The sequence below is a fragment of the Oncorhynchus keta genome, chromosome 24 (assembly GCF_023373465.1).
Source record: "Oncorhynchus keta strain PuntledgeMale-10-30-2019 chromosome 24, Oket_V2, whole genome shotgun sequence".
NCBI lineage: Eukaryota > Metazoa > Chordata > Actinopteri > Salmoniformes > Salmonidae > Oncorhynchus > Oncorhynchus keta.
The window spans coordinates 45151086-45172760 of NC_068444.1; the positions used below are offsets into that span (position 1 = coordinate 45151086).

General features: G+C 42.4%; 1 protein-coding gene across 1 annotated transcript in view; it reads right to left on the minus strand.

The window, feature by feature from the left end:
- LOC118357604 (semaphorin-4G-like) overlaps positions 1-21675 on the minus strand; it is a 63266-nt gene that overhangs the window by 28014 nt on the left and 13577 nt on the right. Inside the window, exons 2-4 of the mRNA XM_035734888.2 lie at positions 14420-14689; positions 680-828; positions 181-243 (exon numbers count right to left, since the gene is read on the minus strand). Of these exons, the coding sequence (XP_035590781.1) occupies positions 181-243; positions 680-828; positions 14420-14546 (339 nt within the window). The 5' untranslated portion in view covers positions 14547-14689. The remainder of the gene's footprint in view (positions 1-180; positions 244-679; positions 829-14419; positions 14690-21675) is intronic.

The following is a 21675-nucleotide window of genomic DNA, read 5'->3' on the forward strand; positions in this document are numbered from 1 at the left end:
GAAGGCTAACACATTCACTTGACTCCTTCGTGATCAGAAATACATTGTTACATTATAATAACAACACCACATAATTGTTATACGAGATAGGGCCATCGAATAAAGAGGGAAAGAGTCAGAAGCAGAGAGAGATAGTTTGTGTGTTGAGCAGCGGGTGCTACTACACGCCATTGGTTATACCTGATTGTCTTTTCCTTTGTTGAGACACTGCTTCTTCTGCTCTTCCGAAGCTTCCCAATCAATCTGCAAACATCGGGAGACAATAATGACCACCCAGTGGGAGCATGGGGCAGTGTACCATGGCAATACTTGAATACTCCATTTTATTACTCCAGTTACTCCCATCAACGACATCATTGTGTTTTAAGCTATTCTATTGGCCCGTGAGTAAACTTGCCACCTACATTTAATCCAATAGTCACACTGCAAAAAATGTACCTATTATAGGATTTACTGAATCTCCTTAAGGCTATTATTAGCCAGGCCAGTTTAAGAGTTGTGAAAGAGAAAAAGATTTGTGAAGGAGAAAAAGAGTTGTGAAATAGGATTAGTTTTGCCATTGCAACATATCGGTTATATGATATGTTGTGCTGTCACAGCTAACCAGTTTAGCAGTTATAAAACAATACAACTTTGTTGCCCATTGAAACGGAAAGTTAGCGTCCAGGCTGGTGCTCACCGTGAGATTGCCAGGTGTAGAGATGTTGGTGGTGTCCAGGGCGTAGAGAGCCCCCCTGGCCCCTACATACAGCACACCATTGTCCTCCTCCAGTAGCAGTGTGCTGTAGTTCTGAGATGGGCTGCTGAACCGCTGGCAACCCAGGAGACCTGAAAACAAACACACAAACTTACTGAGACTTTGGGGCAATTTAACTGAGCCTGCAATGTGGTATTTGCACAGTTTTCCAATGGCCAAATAAAGTCACAGAATGGTTTTGGTACTGGAAAAACCTATAATTACTATTACTACTGCCAAGCACAGGTACAGTTGAAGTCGGAAGTTTACATACACTTAGGTTGGAGTCATTAAAACTCGTTTTTCAACCACTCCACACATTTCTTGTTAACAAACGATAGTTTTGGCAAGTCGGTTAGGACATCTACTTTGTGCACGCCACAAGGAATTCTTCCAACAATTGTTTACAGACAGATTATTTCACTTATAATTCACAATTCCAGTGGGTCAAAAGTGTACATACACTAAGTTGACTGTACCTTTAAACAGCTTGGACAATTCCAGAAAATTATGCCCTGGCTTTAAAAGCTTCTGATAGGCTAATTGACATCATTTGAGTCAATTGGAGGTGTACCTGTGGATGTATTTCAAGGCCTACCTTCAAACTCAGTGCTTCTTTGCTTGACATCATCGGGAAAACAAAAGAAATCAGCTAAGACCTCAGAATATAAATTGTAGACCTCCACAAGTCTGGTTCATCCTTGGGAGCAAATTCCAAACGCCTGAAGGTACTACTTTCATCTGTACCATCAATAGTACGCAAGTATAAATACCATGGGACCACGCAGCCGTCATACAGCTCAGGAAGGAGACGCATTCTGTCCTAGAGATGAGCGTACTTTGGTGCGAAAAGTGCAAATCAATCCCAGAACAACAGCAAAGGACCTTGTGAAGATGCTGGAGGAAACGGGTACAAAAGTATCTATATCCACAGTAAAACGAGTCCTATATCGACATAACCTGAAAGGCCTCAGAAAGGAAGGAGTCACTGCTCCAAAACCACCATAAAAACGTCAAACTACAGTTTGCAATTGCACATGGGGACAAAGATCATACTTTTTGGAGAAATGTCCTCTGGTCTGATGAAACAAAAACTGTTTGGCCGCAATGACCATCGTTATGTTTGGAGGACCAAGGGGGAGGTTTGCAAGCCATAGAACACCATTCCAACCATGAAGCACGGGGGTGGCATCATTATGTTTTGGGGGTGATTTGTTGCAGGAGGGACTAGCTGGCATCATGAAGAAAGAAAATTATGTGGATATATTGAAGCAACATCTCAAGACATCAGTCAGGAAGTTAAAGCTTGGTCGCTTCAACTTCCAAAGTTGTGGCAAAATGGCCGAAGGACAGCAAAGTCAAGGTATTGGACTGGCCATCACAAAGCCTTGACCTCAATTCTATAGAAAATTTGTGGACAGAAATGAAAAAGCATGTGCGAGCAAGGAGGCCTACAAACCTGACTCGGTTACACCATCTCTGTCAGAAGGAATGGCCGAAATTCATCCATCTTATTGTGGGAAGCTTATGGAAGGCTACCCAGAAACATTTGATCCTGTCTGGTATGCGTAAATGGCTGCAAGGGAGTCTGGCGCAGGAGAGCAGAAATTGGGTAGCAGGCGAACCAAAAGCACACGGCACAATGAACACGAAATACAAAATGGGTATACATAACCCAGCGCAACCAGACTAACGTGCGCATACATCAAAACAGATAAACAATACCACACAAAGACATGGGGGAAACAGAGGGTTAAATACACAACACATAATGAGGGACAATGAGAACCAGGCGTGTGGGAAAACGAGACAAAACAAATGGAAAATTAAAAATGGATTAGCGATGGCTAGAAGGCCGGTGGCGTCAACCGCCGAACACTGTCCAAACAAGGAGAGGAATCGACTTCGGAAGAAGTCTTGACAGACCCAAGTAAAAAAAATTAAAGGCAATGCTACCAAATACTAACTGAGTGTATGTAAACTTTTGACCCACTGGGAATGTGATGAAAGAAATAAAAGCTGAAATAAATCATTCTCTCTACTATTATTCTGACATTTCACATTCTTAAAATAAAGTGGTGATCCAAATTGACCTAAGACAGGGAATTTGTACTACGATTAAATGTCAGTGATTGTGAAAAAATTACTTTAAATGTCTTTGGCTAAGGTGTATGTAAACTTCCGACTTCAACTGTACATGCTTCCACTTTTCAGAATAAGAAAACATTATGTTGGGTCTGGTATTATTCTTGTATTCGGGTATATGTCTTGCCTCATAGAATGAAACTGTCTGTACTTAAAGTTGTACTTAAAGTAATATAGTTGGAAAATTATGCACATACTTTCTCTTTACAATGGTTTCTGTGACACTTTAGCAGGCTGTGTTTTCTACTAATTCTTTCTCTTTTCCAGTATCTTAACTCTGCCCCTATGCTCCATACACAGCTGCAGTATAGACTCTCTATCAGAAGTAAAGGAGTGTAACAAATTGACTGAAACAAACGTTCATCTGTCCCCAGTAAATCAATGGGCGCAACGAAATTAACATAAATTCCCTTATTACTGCGAGCAGCCTGGGACACACTCCCATCAATTCACCAGAGAAAGGAGGGTGGAGGAGGATAGAGGAAGGAAAAAGAGAAGCACACAGGGAGGAGAGGATAAAAGAGAGGAGGGTAGAATGTGTGCTATATTATTATACCCATCTGCACCACGCTGACTCATATTACTCAGTGTATTTTCCATTGTTCCTCTCTCCTTCTGTCCATCCCTCCCTCGTCATCTCTCACTTATTCACACTCTCTGTCAGCTTCCATCTCCGTCTTAATCGCTCTTTCTCTTTCTATCCCGTATCCTCACGTTTGAATCTTGATCTTCAAACTCCATCAATTAACTTTCAGCGCTCCTATATCAAATGAATATCTGCTATCTTGTCGCTAAATAAGACCACATCTTATTATTGCAGCAACCTCAATGAAAACAATGACCTCTCTTCACATCTCATATGGAGGGCAGTTTGCCCCCAATTCAGACGTTCTAGACTGCTGATCAAATATTTAGTTGGATGAGTTTCCATGAATGAAGGGAAAAACACAAAAGGAATGAATGTGTTAACCCTGTGTTGTTTGTGTGCTGTATTTTTTTCCCCAAGGGATATGAAGCGCAGACGCTGTACAATATGTACAACCCATAGGAACATGCAATGGTTTTGAGCGGGCGCTGTGCATATTCAACAAATATGAAAAGAGGCTCCCGTGAGGTATATTGAAACAATGTTTTGAGTCTTTGGTCTTCTAACGGTCAAACAAAACATACACTTGGAAATATAGATTTGCAGGGTGCCAAGGCACACTATACACACAGTAATGCCAGTCAGATTGATTATGTTATTCTAATAGGGTTAAAGACATGCTCCGGTACTTTGGTGGCTATAAAGTATTTTTTAAATCTCCCACTTTGGGCTGGATGTATCAATGTGTAGTTCATACATGCAGAATCTTTATGCAGAATTATTGTCTTGCCTTAATTAGTCACAAAATCCCTAGTTTGAAAGCAATTGTTTTTCTGGGAGCTGTGCTGCACTATTTTTCCTACATTTTCCCCCATGTGGGCCAGCCCCTTAGCAATTCCAGTTCAACCAATGAGCTTCAGCCCCTCGCCATATGAGTGACAGCTAGAAAGATGCACATGATGCACCCACAGCAGAGCTGGAGAGAGAGCAATGAAAAGGTCCACATATCTGCACATATGTGACAGAGTATGTCACTTTCGGGAAGCACTTTTGGCTCGTGAGCTCTACTTTCAGAACTACTGGCTGAAAAGTACACAAACAAATCGGAGAATCCCTTTAATAATGTAATTAAATGCATTACTGAAGTTTTGGACAAAAAAGTCAATACATCTCTGTGGACAGGTGCACAATTACAAATACCTCAACCACCCTCGCAGACTGCAATGGCTAAAATGAATTTGGGACTGCCAGTTACTACAACAAATACTACATGTTGCTGTCACTGGTTAAGTCACTTTGATATAATGTCAAACCTCTTTGAAGACCCCCTTCCCACACAAACAACCTAAATAGTCTCTCAGGGATACAATGGTGATACTATGAGTAGCACCCATGACTATAACCAGACTGAGTCGGTGTCAACCCACTGCCCACCCCCTATGTCTTGAGGGCACCAGGCAGCCAGGCAGGCAGAGAGCTAGTCAGACAAGCAGGCAGAGAGCTAGGCAGCCAGGCAGGCAGAGAGACAGGAAGCCAGGGAGGCAGAGAGCTAGTCAGACAAGCAGGCAGAGAGCTAGGCAGCCAGGCAGGCAGAGAGACAGGCAGCCAGGCAGGCAGAGAGCTAGGCAGACAAGCAGGCAGAGAGCTAGGCAGCCAGGCAGGCAGAGAGACAGGCAGCCAGGCAGGCCGGCAGAGAGCAAGGCAGCCAGGCAGGCAGAGAGCTAGTCAGACAAGCAGGCAGAGAGACAGTCAGCCAGGCAGACAGAGAGCTAGGCAGACAAGCAGGCGGAGAGACAGGCAGAGCCATGAGTGAGCCATGATATGATCTCTTCTCCACTCACGAACTCAAAGGTCAGGACACACTGGGGGGATTATGAGGAGAGGTAGGTGCATTCACGACACAGCAGGACACAAACACATTGACAGATGTGCGTGCACACAGACACAAATACACACAGGCGCAGGAAGACAGACAGACACACACATACAGACACACACTCACACCATAACTGTCCCTTTCTAAACAACCCAACTTGAACCCCACAGGAATGGTATGTTTAGTCTAAGATTACAATGATAGCCCATGGCTATCACAATGATAGCCCATGGCAATGTAAAACACATTTCATTTTTCACTTATTCTATGAGTCATCCAAGAGTGTGCACGAGAAGTGGCTTGGATTCTACATAAAATAAATAGTGGCAGACCATATGACGTAACATGCCACGCATGATGACAATGATGAGGATGACGCAAAATGGCCGCCACCCAAGGCAGTTGGGGGCGAAGATTCCTTGATGTCTGTTTGAAGCCTGACCAATGAGCTGCTCCGAAGGCAATGTTCTGAGGCCAAACAAGCACATATGTACAGCTATGACAATTGTGGAATTTTGGGTAACAATTAATTGTCATGCTAATGACCAAGGTATATGTCATAATTTATTTGTATGTTATTAATTTTTTAAGCTTGTAATGTATCATAATGCATCTTTGAAAATGACCTACGACATACCTAATCAATACAGCACAGCTTTGGTGACACCTTGTCTCAAAAACAAATGGTTTTGACAGCGTGGAACTTTTGGAATTGATGCTCCTCTGCCTTTCTGCACGTAAAAAAATGTTCAAAGTTTATTGGGTAAATCTACTTGAAAATAAAGTTGAATCCCCCCTCCTACAACAAATGTACTAAAATGATTATGACAAGACAAACCAAGGTCGGTTACAAGATACAATAATTGTGACAGCCCTACACATAAGTATTAGGAAGGCCCGCCTTCTCCTGACTAAGCAAAAAGACAGGTAGAAAGAGGGAGAGAGAGAGAGAGAGAGCGAAAGAGACATATATTGGCTTGCGGTTCCTGCTCTAAACCCACAGCACAAGCTGCACATTGGGCTCTGTTAATCGATGATGAGAGACCACAAAGCGAGGGGGCATGCCAGTTGAATCTGAGCTGAAAGGGCGGTTTCTATTTAACATTGTCGAATGCACCCTGTGTGTACACTGAACACACACACTTTGCATCTATGGCAGTTCACCTGACTCAAAACTCATTCAGTATCTGTGTGTGTGTGAGAGAGAGAGAGAGAGAGAGAGAGAGAGAGAGAGAGAGAGAGAGAGAGAGAGAGAGAGAGAGAGAGACACAGACAGAGAGAGAGAGAGACACAGACAGAGAGAGAGAGAGAGAGAGAGAGAGAGAGAGAGAGAGAGAGAGAGAGAGAGAGAGAGAGAGAGAGAGAGAGAGCGAGAGACACAGACAGACAGAGAGAGAGAGAGAGAGAGAGAGAGACAGAGAGAGAGAGAGAGAGAGAGAGAGAGAGAGAGAGAGAGAGAGAGAGAGAGAGAACCTTGGGGTAAATTGAGCCAGTGGCAAATGTATCATATTGAAGTGTTTTCTTCCCAGGCGTAACGCAAGGCATTATTACTGGGATATGAGGTAACAACAGGGTCTGGCCCATGCTAAAAGTGTTTCAAAAAAAGTATGTTTTATTAGGTGCTAAGACTGTGTTATAAAATGCTTAAAATGATTAAAAGACCAAAAGAGATTGTGATTGTGTTGAAGAGTGTTTAGGAAATAAAGATAGACATGATATAAAAAGTAGTGTTAATACTTAATTCAGTACAGAAATGTGTAGGCGGCTTAACTTGCCCTGTCCTTGGCTCAGTTTACCCCACGCTGTGCCAAGAGAACACCTTTTAAGACAACCTATGGCTTATAAAATGGAATGTTTACATGAATTCTGATTATTTCTAAGCATACAAAGTATTATTTGTTATAATTTGTATTAAGTTAGGGGTAGACCAGCTTTAATATTGCAGATAGAATGTAGCTTCCATCAATGTAATTGTCTGCATCACTTCCAATCATCACTTCCAATATGTTCCTATATTATTTTCCCCTAACCCTACCATCCCTCCCCTAATTAGAGTAAACTAACAGACAACAACACTTAGGCTTCAACTTCCAGAGTATACAGATGAAGTAGGAAGTTTACATACACCTTAGCCAAGTACATTTAAACTCAGTTTTTCACAATTCCTGACATTTAATCCAAGTACAACTTCGCTGTCTTAGGTCTGTTAGGACCACCACTTTATTTTAAGAATGTGAAATGTCAGAATAATAGTAGAGAGAATGATTTATTTAAGCTTTTATTTCTTTCATCACATTCCCAGTAGGTCAGAAGTTTACATACACTCAATTAGTATTTGGTAGCATTGCCTTTAAATAGTTGAACTTGGGTCAAACGCCTTCCACAAGCTTCCCACAATAAGTTGGGTGAATTTTGGCCCCTTCCTCCTGACAGAGTGTAACTGAGTCAGGTTTGTAGGCCTCCTTGCTCGCACACGCTTTCTCAGTTCTGCCCACAAATTTTCTATTGGATTGAGTTCAGAGCTTTGTGATGGCCACTCCAATACCTTGACTTTGTTGTCCTTAAGCCATTTTGCCACAACTTTGGATGTATGCTTGGGGTCATTGTCCATTTGGAAGACCCATTTGCGACCAAGCTTTAACTTGCTGACTGATGTCTTGAGATGTTGCATCAATATATCCACCTAATTTTCTTCCCTCATGAAGCCATCTATTTTGTGAAGTGCACCAGTCCCTCCTGCAACAAAGCACACCCACAACATGATGCTGTCAGCCCCGTGCTTCACAGTTGGGATGGTGCTCTTCGGCTTGCTAGCCCCCCCTTTTTTCTCTAAACATAATGATGGTCATTATGGCCAAACAGTTCTATTTTTGTTTCATCAGACCAGAGGAAATTTCTCCTAAAAGTACGATCTTTGTCCCCATGTGCAGTTGCAAACCATAGTCTGGCTTTTTTATGGTGGTTTTGGAGCAGTGGCTTCTTCCTTGCTGAGCGACCTCTCAGGTTATGTTGATATAGGACTTGCTTTACTGTGGATATAGATACTTTTGTACCTGTTTCCTCCAGCATCTTCACAAGGTCCTTTGCTGTTGCTCTGGGATTGATTTGCACTTTTCGTACAAAAGTATGTTCATCTCTAGGAGACAGAATGCGTCTCCTTCCTGAGCGGTATGACGGCTGCGTGGTCCCATGGTGTTTATACTTGCGTACTATTGTTTGTACAGATGAACGTGGTGCCTCAGGCGTTTGGAAATTGCTCCCAAGGATGAACCAGACTTGTGGAGGTCTACAATTTTATTCTGAGGTATTGGATGATTTATTTGGATTTTCCCATGATGTCAAGCAAAGAGGCACTGAGTTTGAAGGTAGGCCTTGAAATACATCCACAGGTACACAGGTCCAATTGACTCAAATTATGTCAATTAGCCTATCAGAAGCTTCTAAAGCTATGACATCATTTTCTGGAATTGTACAAGCTGTTTACTATCTGGCACAGTCAACTTAGTGTATGTAAACTTCTGAACCACTGTGATACAGTGAATTATAAGTGAAATAATCTGTCTGTAAACAATTGTTGGAAAAATGACTTGTGTCATGCACAAAGTAGATGTACTAACCGACTTGCCAAAACTACAGTTTGTTAACAAGACATTTGTGGAGTGATTGAGAAATTAGTTTTAATGACTCCAACCTAAGTGTATGTAAACTTCCGACTTCAACTGTACATACTATATACATTTTACAGACACAGAATATCTTACATTATAAACTGGGTGGTTCGAGCCCTGAATGCGGATTGGCTGATAGCCGTGATATATCGGACCATATACCACGGGTATGATAAAACATTTATTTTTACTGTTCTAATTATGTTGGTAACCAGTTGATAATAGCAATAAGGCACGTCTGGGGTTTGTGGTATATGGCCAATATACCATGAGAAAGGGCTGTATCCAGGCACTCCACGTTGCATCATATGCCACACCCCCTCGTCCCTTATTGCTTTAATAGTTATCTTTTGTTTGTTGTTAGTCCCAGCGTTCAGCTCCACTCAACACCTCCCATCTATCTCTGAACACCATCCAGTCTTCATTTCTAATGGCCATATATATTTTTTTATCTGTGCTGTGATGTTTCACAAAAGTTCTGAACCTTTCTATTCTCATAGATTCTACATATTGTACATAAAAATACATTTGCTATGAGTATTATTATATTATTGATCGATTGACTGTGACTTTTGAAATCACCCAGCAGCGCTATTTGCAGAGTTAGCTCCAGGTAAATGCTGCAATTCTTAATTAAGCCATTCCTGACCCTGCGACGAAAAACAAGCTACATATGGGCGGTACCAAAACAAATTATCGAATGATTCTGTCTCTTTGCAGTGAAATCTGCAGAGCTGGGATGGTTGTAACCCCCATATGTAGACATCTTTGTTGGAAAGAATACTATATTTCCATTGACGGAGTGATGCTGAATGTAGAAAATGCCTCAACTCCCTTACATGTGCTGGGGGGACAACAGTTTCAATCATTTTCAAGTTTTGTTGTCACATGACTTAACCACTGTAGACACTGGTGAATACTGTCAGCTGTTGCTAAGTTGATCAATGATATGTAAGCCGCTATCCTGGTGTAGCAAGCACCATGCTCTACCAACCGAGCTACAGAGGACCAACATTTCCTGTTTCCTATTTTCAAAAACCTCCAAAATGTCTGAAAGTATCTCTAAATAGATTATTTGGACCAAAGGATCGGCATAGCTGCCTCAGCCTCGGTGGCTTAATTTCCTTAAGTGAATCATCCCACCGGGAACAGTTCACACACAGTCAGCATAAACAAGACTGTTCCCTCGATCACTAGTGAAGTCTGTCATATTTACCATCACGCTTGTGATCTTTGGCAGTACTGTGGTTTTCACCTCAGTGCTCGTGGTTGCCTGTATCAGCGTGACTGTCTATTTCGAATATAAACTTTTGCCGTGACTGTTTCGAATGACGATATAACAATGAAAGCAGTGCACGCACAGCATTAACAGAAAGCAGAGATCTTTATCTCACGGTGGCAAATCAAGCAAAATCTCCCAGTGAATGCATACAGTACACTACTCCTATCCTGGTGCTATTTCAGGTACTGTATCTACGCAAAGTCTGTCGCTGCTCAGATCCTGTCAAAACCAAGCCCAGGGAACATCAGAGAAAGAGACCAAAGCATCTGAGCATAACTCCAACTCCTCTCTATTGTCACCAGCAGGAATTTCACATTAAAAGAAGCCATTTTCTGCAAATACTGACTGGTGAGAACAAATTGTAAAAATGCTGTATACAACAAGAATGAAAGGCAGAGTTACTCTAGAGGCTGAGAGAGACAAAACATTTGCTTCCAGATTGAGTTTATGTTAACTCATTCTAATTTTTGTGAGTAATTTATCCTTTATTCTGTACAAATGTTTTAACTGTTTTGTCTGTTCATCTCGTCACAACAACTGACTTGAATAAATACCTGTGATTTACAGGTCAACATTGCCATTTATTATTTATTTACCTTACAATCGCATAGGTTCATGCCTCAGGATTGGTATGCTAGTCTACATAAAATCTCCCAACTGATGAAACTGCAATTTCAAGGAGATTATTTTATTTTAACCAGTATTTCCTCCCCAAATGGTAGTTACAGTCTTGTCCCATCGATGCAACTCCTGTATGGTCTGTACGTTGATCCCGGGCTGCGGGAGCTAATGTCGAGAACCAGAATCTGTAGTGACGCCTCAAACACTGCGATGCTGTGCCTTAGACCGCTGCGCCACTCGAGAGGAGAAAAAACTATTCTAAACCATGTCTAAATAATATACAGAAATCCACTACTATCAAGCCCTCCGCCGCCCTCTCCTCGTAGCAACAGTAGACAGATCTTACACATGCATCAATATTGCATGGTTCCATTACTTCAAGTCTGGTTGGCACCAGCAGAGGGCAGGACATGGGAGACAACCCCCTCGGTACACCCTTGAGTTCAGACTAGGGCTGTTGCAGTGACTGTATTACCGCCATACCGGCAGTAATGAGTCATGAGCGCAGTCAAATCCCATGTGACCGTTGAGTCACGGTAATCTCCTCTTATGCATTCTGGATATGCTTTGGAAGTACCCAACTTGCTAACAACCATCGGGTCCTACTCAGGGCTCTAGTGTCCCTCTAACCACTCTGACATCAATGCAAATCCAGTCAAAAATCACATCAAACACTTATCATCAAAACAGTATCTTGCTTTTAAAACTCACCTCACTGTGATGATCAGTTTGAAGAAAGACGTTCAACAACAGGTTGAAACTGAGTCTAAAACGTGTTCGTTGTGGATGTTGTTTCAAAGCCTAACAAAACAAAATGGATAGTACTTTCTAAGGTGATGATTAATTCAAAACATCCATACGCATAGGGTTATGAGCCCCAAAAAACTGAATTAAAATGACGATTGTTCATTTTTATTTTCTTTATCCTATATTTAGCATTGTGCCGTTATACAATACATTGCCTACTGCATAGTAAGCATGGCAGAACAACACACATCTAAACTGATTTAAGATGTCTTTGGTCAATAATTGGTTCTCCCAAATACTCAAAAATTAAACAAATTGAAGTAATCGCCTTTGAATGTGGACTGTATTATTATTCATGCTGGGTGGACTGGTTACTTTATGCTATGGTCCAAAATGTCTATCCACGAGTCAGGGAGAGAACATATAGGCCATGGCGATGCTGTTGGTTCATTGATTGTGCATGGCGACTTACAGAGGTAGCCTACAATTATAGTGAATTTGTATTTGATTTTGAATAGCCTATTAATAGGGCATTTTCATAATTAATTGGGTGACACATTACCTTTAGCTATACAGCATATCTCCCCAACAATGTTCTTCCATCTCCTCCTCTCTCTCCTTTATTCCTTTCTAGAGTAGGCAGGGGGGCTGTCAACAGTTTAGTCACGCTTGCTCCCACTCCCCCTCTCTGGCGCTCGAGGGCGCCGAGCTGCCCATCATTACGCACACCTGTCACCATCATTACATGCATCGGCGCTTCATTGGACTCACTTGGACTCCATGACTTTATTGATTGCCTCCTCTATATCTGTCTATTCCTGTTTCATCCCAGTGTCAGCATTAATGTCGTTCTGTTTCCCTTGTCCAGACTCAGTCCATGTTTTGTTTCGTGTCTGTTATTAAATATTCACTCCCTGTACTTGCTTCTCATCTCGCAGCGTCTGTCCTCACAATGACGTAGGGCATAGACAGATCAATCTTTTGCATGACAATAAACTGCTGACAAAATGTCATGACCACCACAGCCCTAGTTCAGACCAGAGTCAGGCATTCATCTATCCACAGAGAGGGACACACACACACAAACAAATGCACACACACAAGAACACAAACACACACTTTTTTTTCTCCAATTACAGTATGTCAAATATGCCCTTTTTCTATCATGGTTCTAAATGATTTCTCTGTTTTATTGCGAGTTAATGTACACCCACTCCTACAGACCAACTGTAAAACATGTGCAAATGAATGATCGCCCTCTCAAACTGTGAAGCATTATAAATCCACCCAGAGCGACACATACATTTATGCTCCGACTCTACCAAACACAGTGCCACCACCAGCACCACCCACATAGCCCTTATTTCCATACACAGTCCAGTCAAGTGCCCGGTGGCCATTTTCCTCTAGGACGTGCTACTCTGCACTCTCCAGTTCTGCACTTGGGCATGTTTCGAAGGGAAAATGACAGGGGGTGCATGCCCGTGCAGATTCTCAATGTGAGTAGGGATCATACATGCATGCACACGCCCAAACGTACACACACACACACAACCCATGGGAGTCCGAATGTAGGTCAATGGCTTCATTTTACGAGGATAAGGAGAAAAATAAGATAGACCGACTCTGTGCCACACACTTCTATAATAAAAGAGTGTTCCAAATTAGCAGTAGAGGCTTTCTGAACAAAAATGAACATGACAATAACATGGTTCCCATAGGAACTCACTGATACTTCTGCATCACACTATCTGGAATCCATTTCCCTGAATGGGGAACCCAGTGACATCCTACATTTCAGTGGTTTCATGTCATTTTACTGTTGTGCTCAAGCATTGCATGTGAATTACACATCATACATGATTTTAATACTACCTCCGGTGAGGAGCAACATAGCTAGCAAAGACTTTTGAGTAAAATGCCCATTTAAACACCCTGTCTATCTCTTATCTCTAACCATCTCTTTCCACTGCAATAGTCTGGTTTTGTGACTGCACCACAGTGCAGGCAGGCGAAGCACCCGGCTCTCGTCACTCCCCTCGTCTGTTAATAATATTTCTCCTCTCAAGACAGGAGTGGAGAGGATTGGAGAGCTGACAGCAGCCAGGTACAGTATAGTTGTCTGAAGAGCCTGCCAGGGATGGTCTGATCCCTCTGCAGTAGCTTCTGCTGCAGTAGATAGAGAAAGAGAGGCTGAGCTGCTATGGGGGAGTGTGTGTGTGTGTGTGTGTGTGGGAGGGGGGGGCTGATGTGTATAAATGACGTACCCTAACCCTTCTTCGTACAATCATCTATTCAGCACTACTTCATTTTCAACACAGCCACTGGACAGGGCTCCACCGTAGAGGGTTCCTCTTTTATGGGCGATGATAGCTTCTGTCTATTCTCTATTGTTTCATTAGAGCTGCATGGTGAACTAAGTGAACTAGGACAGGACTTGAGAGAGAGGATTAACAAGTAGGGGGTGGCTGTCTTCGGGGCCAACTTCCAAAACTGTGCCACTTGTTTAAAGTGAACAGGAGGGAGTTGGAGCAGCCTTTGTATTGAATCAGCACAGTGAGCGTGATACTAGTTTATCGTAGACATTCTATAAGTATAGCCAGGATTTTTTTCAGGCCATATGGCATGACCAGAAAAAACTCCTATGCCACAGCCTATAACTCGGTCCCAGAGATTTCTTTAGGTCAGGTGTAGTCACTTTTCTAGGACAACCTCCTGGTCTAGTGTACCGCAACCTGGAGCCTTGGTCTGGTCTTACCTTGGTAGAGCACCGTGGTCCTGGGGGTGACGTCAAGGACAGGGCCGAAGGGGAACCCCCATACCCCTGACAGGCTACAGAGGAGCAGCTGTAGGAAGGGGGGCAGAAGTGTGATGTGGTCCCCCATGTTTGCCAGGCTGACCTGGGTGCAGGTGGAGCCCTGTGCGCTGTCACACACCTTTGTTGCTTACATACACAAGTGATATTATCCTCTGTTGGGCTCAGCAGTGGTGGCTTCTAGGTCATCCTCTGTCTGTTGGAAGGCTCACTCTGCACAGAAGACAAAGAAGAAAAACAGATAGTATCCCACACTGTAGATGCCATTGTTTAGATCAAATCAAATGTTATTTGTCACATACACATGGTTAGCAGATGTTAATGCGAGTGTAGCGAAATGCTTGTGCTTCTAGTTCCGACAATGCAGTAATAACCAACGAGTAACGACCTAACAATTTCACAACAACTACCTTATACACACAAGTGTAAAGGGATGAAGAATATGTACATAAAAATATATGAATGAGTGATGGCCGAACGGCATAGGCAAGATGCAGTAGATGGTATAGAGTACAGTATATACATATGAGATTTATTTATTTCTTTTTTATTTCACCTTTACTTAACCAGGTAGGCAAGTTGAGAACAAGTTCTCATTTACAATTGCGACCTGGCCAAGATAAAGCAAAGCAGTTCGACACATACAACAACACAGAGTTACACATGGAATAAAACAAACATACAGTCAATAATACAGTATACACAAGTCTATATACGATGTGAGCAAATGAGGTGAGATAAGGGAGGTAAAGGCAAAAAAAAGGCCATGGTGGCAAAGTAAATACAATATAAATATAAAACACTGGAATGGTAGATTTGCAGTGGAAGAATGTGCAAAGTAGAAATACAAATAATGGGGTGCAAAGGAGCAAAATAAATAAATAAATAAAATAAATACAGTAGGGAAAGAGGTAGTTGTTTGGGCTAAATTATAGGTGGGCTATGTATAGGTGCAGTAATCTGTGAGCTGCTCTGACAGTTGGTGCTTAAAGCTAGTGAGGGAGATAAGTGTTTCCAGTTTCAGAGATTTTTGTTGTTCGTTCCAGTCATTGGCAGCAGAGAACTGGAAGGAGAGGCGGCCAAATAAATAATTTGTTTTGGGGGTGACTAGAGAGATTTACCTGCTACAGGTGGGTGATGCTATGGTGACTAGAGAGCTGAGATAAGGGGGGACTTTACCTAGCAGGGTCTTGTAGATGACATGGAGCCAGTGGGTTTGGCGACGAGTATGAAGCGAGGGCCAGCCAACGAGAGCGTACAGGTCGCAATGGTGGGAAGTATATGGGGCTTTGGTGACAAAACGGATTGCACTGTGATAGACTGCATCCAATTTGCTGAGTAGGGTATTGGAGGCCACTTTGTAAATGACATCGCCGAAGTCGAGGATTGGTGGGATGGTCAGCTTTACAAGGGTATGTTTGGCAGCATGAGCGAAGGATGCCGATTCTAGATTTAATTTTGGATTGGAGATGTTTGATGTGAGTCTGGAAGGAGAGTTTACAGTCTAACCAGACACCTAGGTATTTGTAGTTGTCCACATATTCTAAGTCAGAGCTGTCCAGAGTAGTGATGTTGGACAGGCGGGCAGGTGCAGGCAGCGATCGGTTGAAGAGCATGCATTTAGTTTTACTTGTATTTAAGAGCAATTGGAGGCCATGGAAGGAGAGTTGTATGGCATTGAAGCTTGCCTGGAGGGTTGTTAACACAGTGTCCAAAGAAGGGCCAGAAGTATACAGAATAGTGTCGTCTGCATAAAGGTGGATCAGAGACTCACCAGCAGCAAGAGCGACATCATTGATGTATACAGAGAAGAGAGTCGGTCCAAGAATTGAACCCTGTGGCACCCCGATAGAGACTGCCAGAGGTCCGGACAGCAGACCCTCCGATTTGACACACTGAACTCTATCAGAGAAGTAGTTGGTGAACCAGGCAAGGCAAGCATCTGAGAAACCAAGGCTGTCGAGTCTGCTAATGAGGATGTGGTGATTGACAGAGTCGAAAGCCCTGGCCAGATCAATGAATACGGCTGCACAGTAATGTTTCTTATCGATGGCGGTTAAGATATCGCTTAGGACCTTGAGCGTGGCTGAGATGCACCTATGAAACCAGATTACATAGCAGAGAATGTATGGTGAGATTCAAAATGGTCAGTAATCTGTTTGTTGACTTGGCTTTCGAAGACCTTAGAAAGGTAGGGTAGGATAGATATAGGTCTGTAGCAGTTTGGGTCAAGAGTGTCCCCCCCTTTGAAGAGGGGGATGACCGCAGCTGCTTTCCAATCTTTGGGAATCTCAGACGACACGAAAGAGAGGTTGAACAGGCTAGTAATAGGGGTGGCAACAATTTCATCAGAGAATTTTAGAAAGAAAGGGTCCAGATTGTCTAGCCCGGCTGATTTGTAGGGGTCTGGATATATGAGTAATGTAGGGTATGTAATGTATGATGAATAATGAGATGGGTAATGTAGGGTATGTAAACATATAAAAGTGGCATTGTTTAAAGTAGCTAGTGATACATGTATTACATAAAGATGGCAAGATACAGTAGATGGTATATAGTACAGTATATTGTCACACCCTGACCATAGTTTGCTTTGTATGTTTCTATGTTTTGGTTGGTCAGGGTGTGATCTGAGTGGGCATTCTATGTTACATGTCTAGTTTGTCTAGTTCTATGTTTGGCCTGATATGGTTCTCAATCAGAGGCAGGTGTTAGTCATTGTCTCTGATTGGGAACCATATTTAGGTAGCCTGTTTGGTGTTGAGTTTTGTGGGTGATTGTTCCTGTCTCTGTGTTTGCACCAGATAGGACTGTTTTGGGTTTTCACGTTTCTTGTTAGTTTATTCATATATAGTGTCTTTATAAATTAAACATGAATAACCACCACGCTGCGCTTTGGTCCGCCTCTCCTTCAAGTCAAGAAAACCGTTACATATATACATATATACATGTAGGGTATGTAAACATTATATTAAGTGGCATTGTTTCAAGTGGCAATTGATACATTTTTACATCAATTTTTCTATTATTAAAGTGGCTGGAGTTGAGTCAGTATGTTGGTAGCAGCCACTCAATGTTAGTGATGGCTGTTTAACAGTCTGATGGCCTTGAGATAGAAGCTGTTTTTCAGTCTCTCGGTCCCAGCTTTGATGCACCTGTACTGACCTCGCCTTCTGGATGATAGCGGGGTGCACAGGCAGTAGCTCGGGTGGTTGTTGTCCTTGATGATCTTCATGGCCTTCCTGTGACATCGGGTGGTGTAGGTGTCCTGGAGGGCAGGTAGTTTGCACCCGGTGATGCGTTGTGCAGACCTCACTACTCTCTGGAGAGCCTTACGGTTGTGGGCGGAGCAGGCGGTGATATAGCCCGACAGGATTTTCCTGACACCACACTCCGAGGGCCCTCACCTCCTCCCTGTAGGCCGTCTCGTCGTTGTAGATGAGTGTGTGTGTGTGTGTGTACACGCGTGTGTAGGTACACATTTCCTGAGCCTGTTTGAATTTTTGCATAATCACACTGTTTCCACCATGGGTCACCCCATGAGTCAAGATGCATTACATAAAACACCAATTACAAAAGTTGATGATGAAGAAGAATTGTTGTTTTCTCTAATGTTCTGGAACATGGTTCCACTTCTCCACTTCCTAATTAGCAGTGTGTGTTGGGGGGCTAGGCTTGGCAAGGTAGGCTATCTGATGGCTAATCTAGTGATTAGGCCCGATGCCAACAGATCAGTCTCCGCCTGGTTGGCCACACTCTTGTGCTCTGTCACTGATCAAAGGCCTCTAACATGAATCATGTTCTCCTCCCCAACCTACAGTGTAAACACACCAGCGTCTCACCCATCTGACACTATATTGGGTCGATGGTGTTGCGTGTGGAATGTGGCCCGGGCGATGACCGCCTATCTGTCATCACCGTGACGACAACACGGAAACTGCACATGGAAAGATAAACACATCTGCCTGACCCATGTCACGCCTGGATAAAAAGACGCATGAACAATTAGAAAGGGTAGAACACAAAGCACGAGAAGGATGTCCTCTGAAACGCTTGGTAAAATTGCTCAAATCTGACCAAAACATCTTTTGACGTGTATTTTTTGCTCAAACATTTTAAATGTATTAACTGTTGACATGGACTGAAAATATTTTGAAGGGTTTTATCTGTAGAAGCTCGGTTGCATGTTACTTTTTTAGCACTGCTGTTGTAGGCTACTTGCCATGACAGTCTCTGACTAGTTTCCCACAAATTTACCTCAGTTGCCTCCCTGTTCAGAAAGCCCAGTTATATTGATTGATGGCCTACAGAATGTGAAAAGATATAAAATGGAGTTATAGTCTCTCTGGATATGGCCATCTGTCAGGCAAGACATAATGATATGAAAGATATTATCCAGCCTGACATTTCTACAGATGGCCAAGGAATACGCTCATATTACCCAAGTGTCTCATATAATCCTTGCTTTACTGTAGCTATGAAAAGATAATATCACCTAATACTAAAAGCTTAAAAACCCCAGCAAATAAGCATTTTCTCTACTATACCCCTAATTTGGTAGAGTTTCTACAAAATTAAATATTAACCCCCTAGAGTGTATTGATGCTAAGTAACATAACAAAGCAAAATCTGTCAATTCATTTGCATGGGCTGCATCTCAAACCACCACATTTATCAGACCATGAGACATCCCGAAACAAATAGGTATTCTCACCAAAACGTCTGAAGCATCCAAACGGTTTGCCCACTCTATGAAACGATGAGACTCCCACGAACACAATGGTGATCAGTGTTTTGCTCTACGACCCCCACAAGCTCCAAAGGACTATGGTGAAATCGGTACTGTCGATGTGCCAACTTCTGTTTGCAGCATCAGAAGCGTTTTTCTTTATTTTTACAAAAAAAATGTTAAACAAATCAAAATATATTTTAGATTTGAGATTCTTCAAACTAGCCACCCTTTGCCCCTTCTTCTCAATTTCCGCCTAAAGACATACCCTAATCTAACTACCTGTAGCTCAGGCCCAGAGGCAAGGATATGCATAATCTTGGTATCATTTGAAAGGGAAAACCCTGAATATTGTGGAAATGTGAATTGAATGTAGGAGACTATAACACAATAGATCTGGTAGAAGAAAATACAAGGAAATAAACATACATTTTATTTTTTTATTTTTGCTGCATCATCTTTCAAATGACCGCGAACAGCCAAACATACAGATAGGATGCTGGGGTTGATTTGAATGAAGAACATAAGATGGCTACAATCGCTGAGCAAAGTTCTGGACAGATAACTTAAAAAATGAGCGAGCTAAATGACATTGAGCATGAACTCACCCAGCTGTCCCATACAAATGTAACCAAATGTACCCAAGTGGCCGAATTGGTACAGTGATACATTTTGAAGGAAAGATCTATATACAAAATACATAAATGCTATTCTAACACCGGTCCTACCATTGGTGCGCAATGATGTCATTGATTGGTGTCTTCAAATCGGTTTGTTTCGGTCAATACGTCCCGGGAAAAGAACCATCAAGTATGGTTGTGTTAGTAACAACCAGAGGATTGCAATGAAACCAACCATGACTGGATAAACGTTTGTTTAGTGTGTGTAATTACCACGAAGCATCGTCCAAAGTTGAATGAGACGGAAATTATGACGCAAGCAGTTTACAAATGTTTCGTGTTAGGCTATAAAAATGGATTTTATCAAACAAAACGAACATTCACTGTGTAGTTAGGACACGTGGCATTGCCACCAGAGGAAGATCTTCAATGGTAAGCAATTTATTCTATTGTTATTTCTGACTTTCATGACGCTAATGCTTGGTTGGAAAATGCTAGTAATACTTGTGTGTACGTGGCGCCGTCCTCAGAAAATAGCATGTTTTCGGCTTTTTGAAATCTGACTCAGCGGTTGGATTAATAAGACGTTCATCTTTTAAATGATGTAAGATACATGTATTTACAAGAATGTTTACTATAACAAATGGTGTATTTAGAATGTTAGTTTCACTGGATGTTTGCCTGGTGGGACGTTAGCCTCTCCAACATAATCCAGGTAGAGTCAGGCATTCGCCAGGGCAGTTGTCTAGGCCCCTTAATTTTTTCAATCTTTCCTAATGACCTGCCACTGGCACTGAGTACAGCTTATGTATCTATGTACAGTATGCCGATGACTCAACATTATTCACATCAGCTACCACATCAAGTGAAATCACTGCAACAGTTAACAAAGAACTGCAGTCCGTTTTAGAATTGGTGGCTAGAAATAAGATAGTACTAAATATTTTTCAAACTAAAAGCATTGTATTTGGGATAAATCATTCACTAAACCCTAAACTGCAACTAAATATTTCACTGAATAATGTGGAAATTGAGCAGGTTGAGGAGACTAAGCTGCTTGGTATAACCCTGGATTGGCGACTGTCATGGTCAAAACATATTGATGCAATGGTAGCTAAGATGGGGAGAGTGTTTGTGTCTCTTTACAGTCTACGTTGTTCCATAAGGTGTAGTTGTATCTGTTTTGTATCTGATTTTATTGCTTGCATGAGTCACATGATGTGGAATAGAGTTCCATGTTGTCATGGCTCTGTGTAGTACTGTCCGGTTTCCAGTCTGTTCTGAACTTGTTGCATGTCTTGTGGGGTATGCATGGGTGTCTGAGCTGTGTGCCAGTCATTTGAATAAACAGCTGTGTGTATGCATAGAGAAAAAAATACAAATAATTATAAGGGTCAACTCAAATATTCTGTCTAGTTATTTTGTTAGCTATTTAGCAGTCTTATGGCTTGGAGATAGAAGTTGTTCAGGAGCCTGTTCGTGTCAGACTTGATGCACCGGTACCGTTTGCCGTGCGGAAGCAGAGAGAACAGTCTATGGCTTGGGTGGCTGGAGTCTAACAAGTTTCTGGGCCTTCCTTTCACACTACCTGATGTGAAGATCTTGGATGGCGGGGAGCTCAGCCCCAGTGATGCACTGGGATGTCCGCAACACCCTCTGTAGCGCCATGCGATTGGGGGCAGTGCTGTTGCCATACCAAGCAGTGATACGGCCAGTCAAAAGGCTCTCAATGGGACAGCTATAGAACTTTTTGAGGATCTGAGGGCCCATGCCATACCTTTTCAACTCCCCAAGGGGGAAGAGACGCTGTCGCGCCTTTTTGACAACTGTGCGCGTGTGTTAAATTTTAA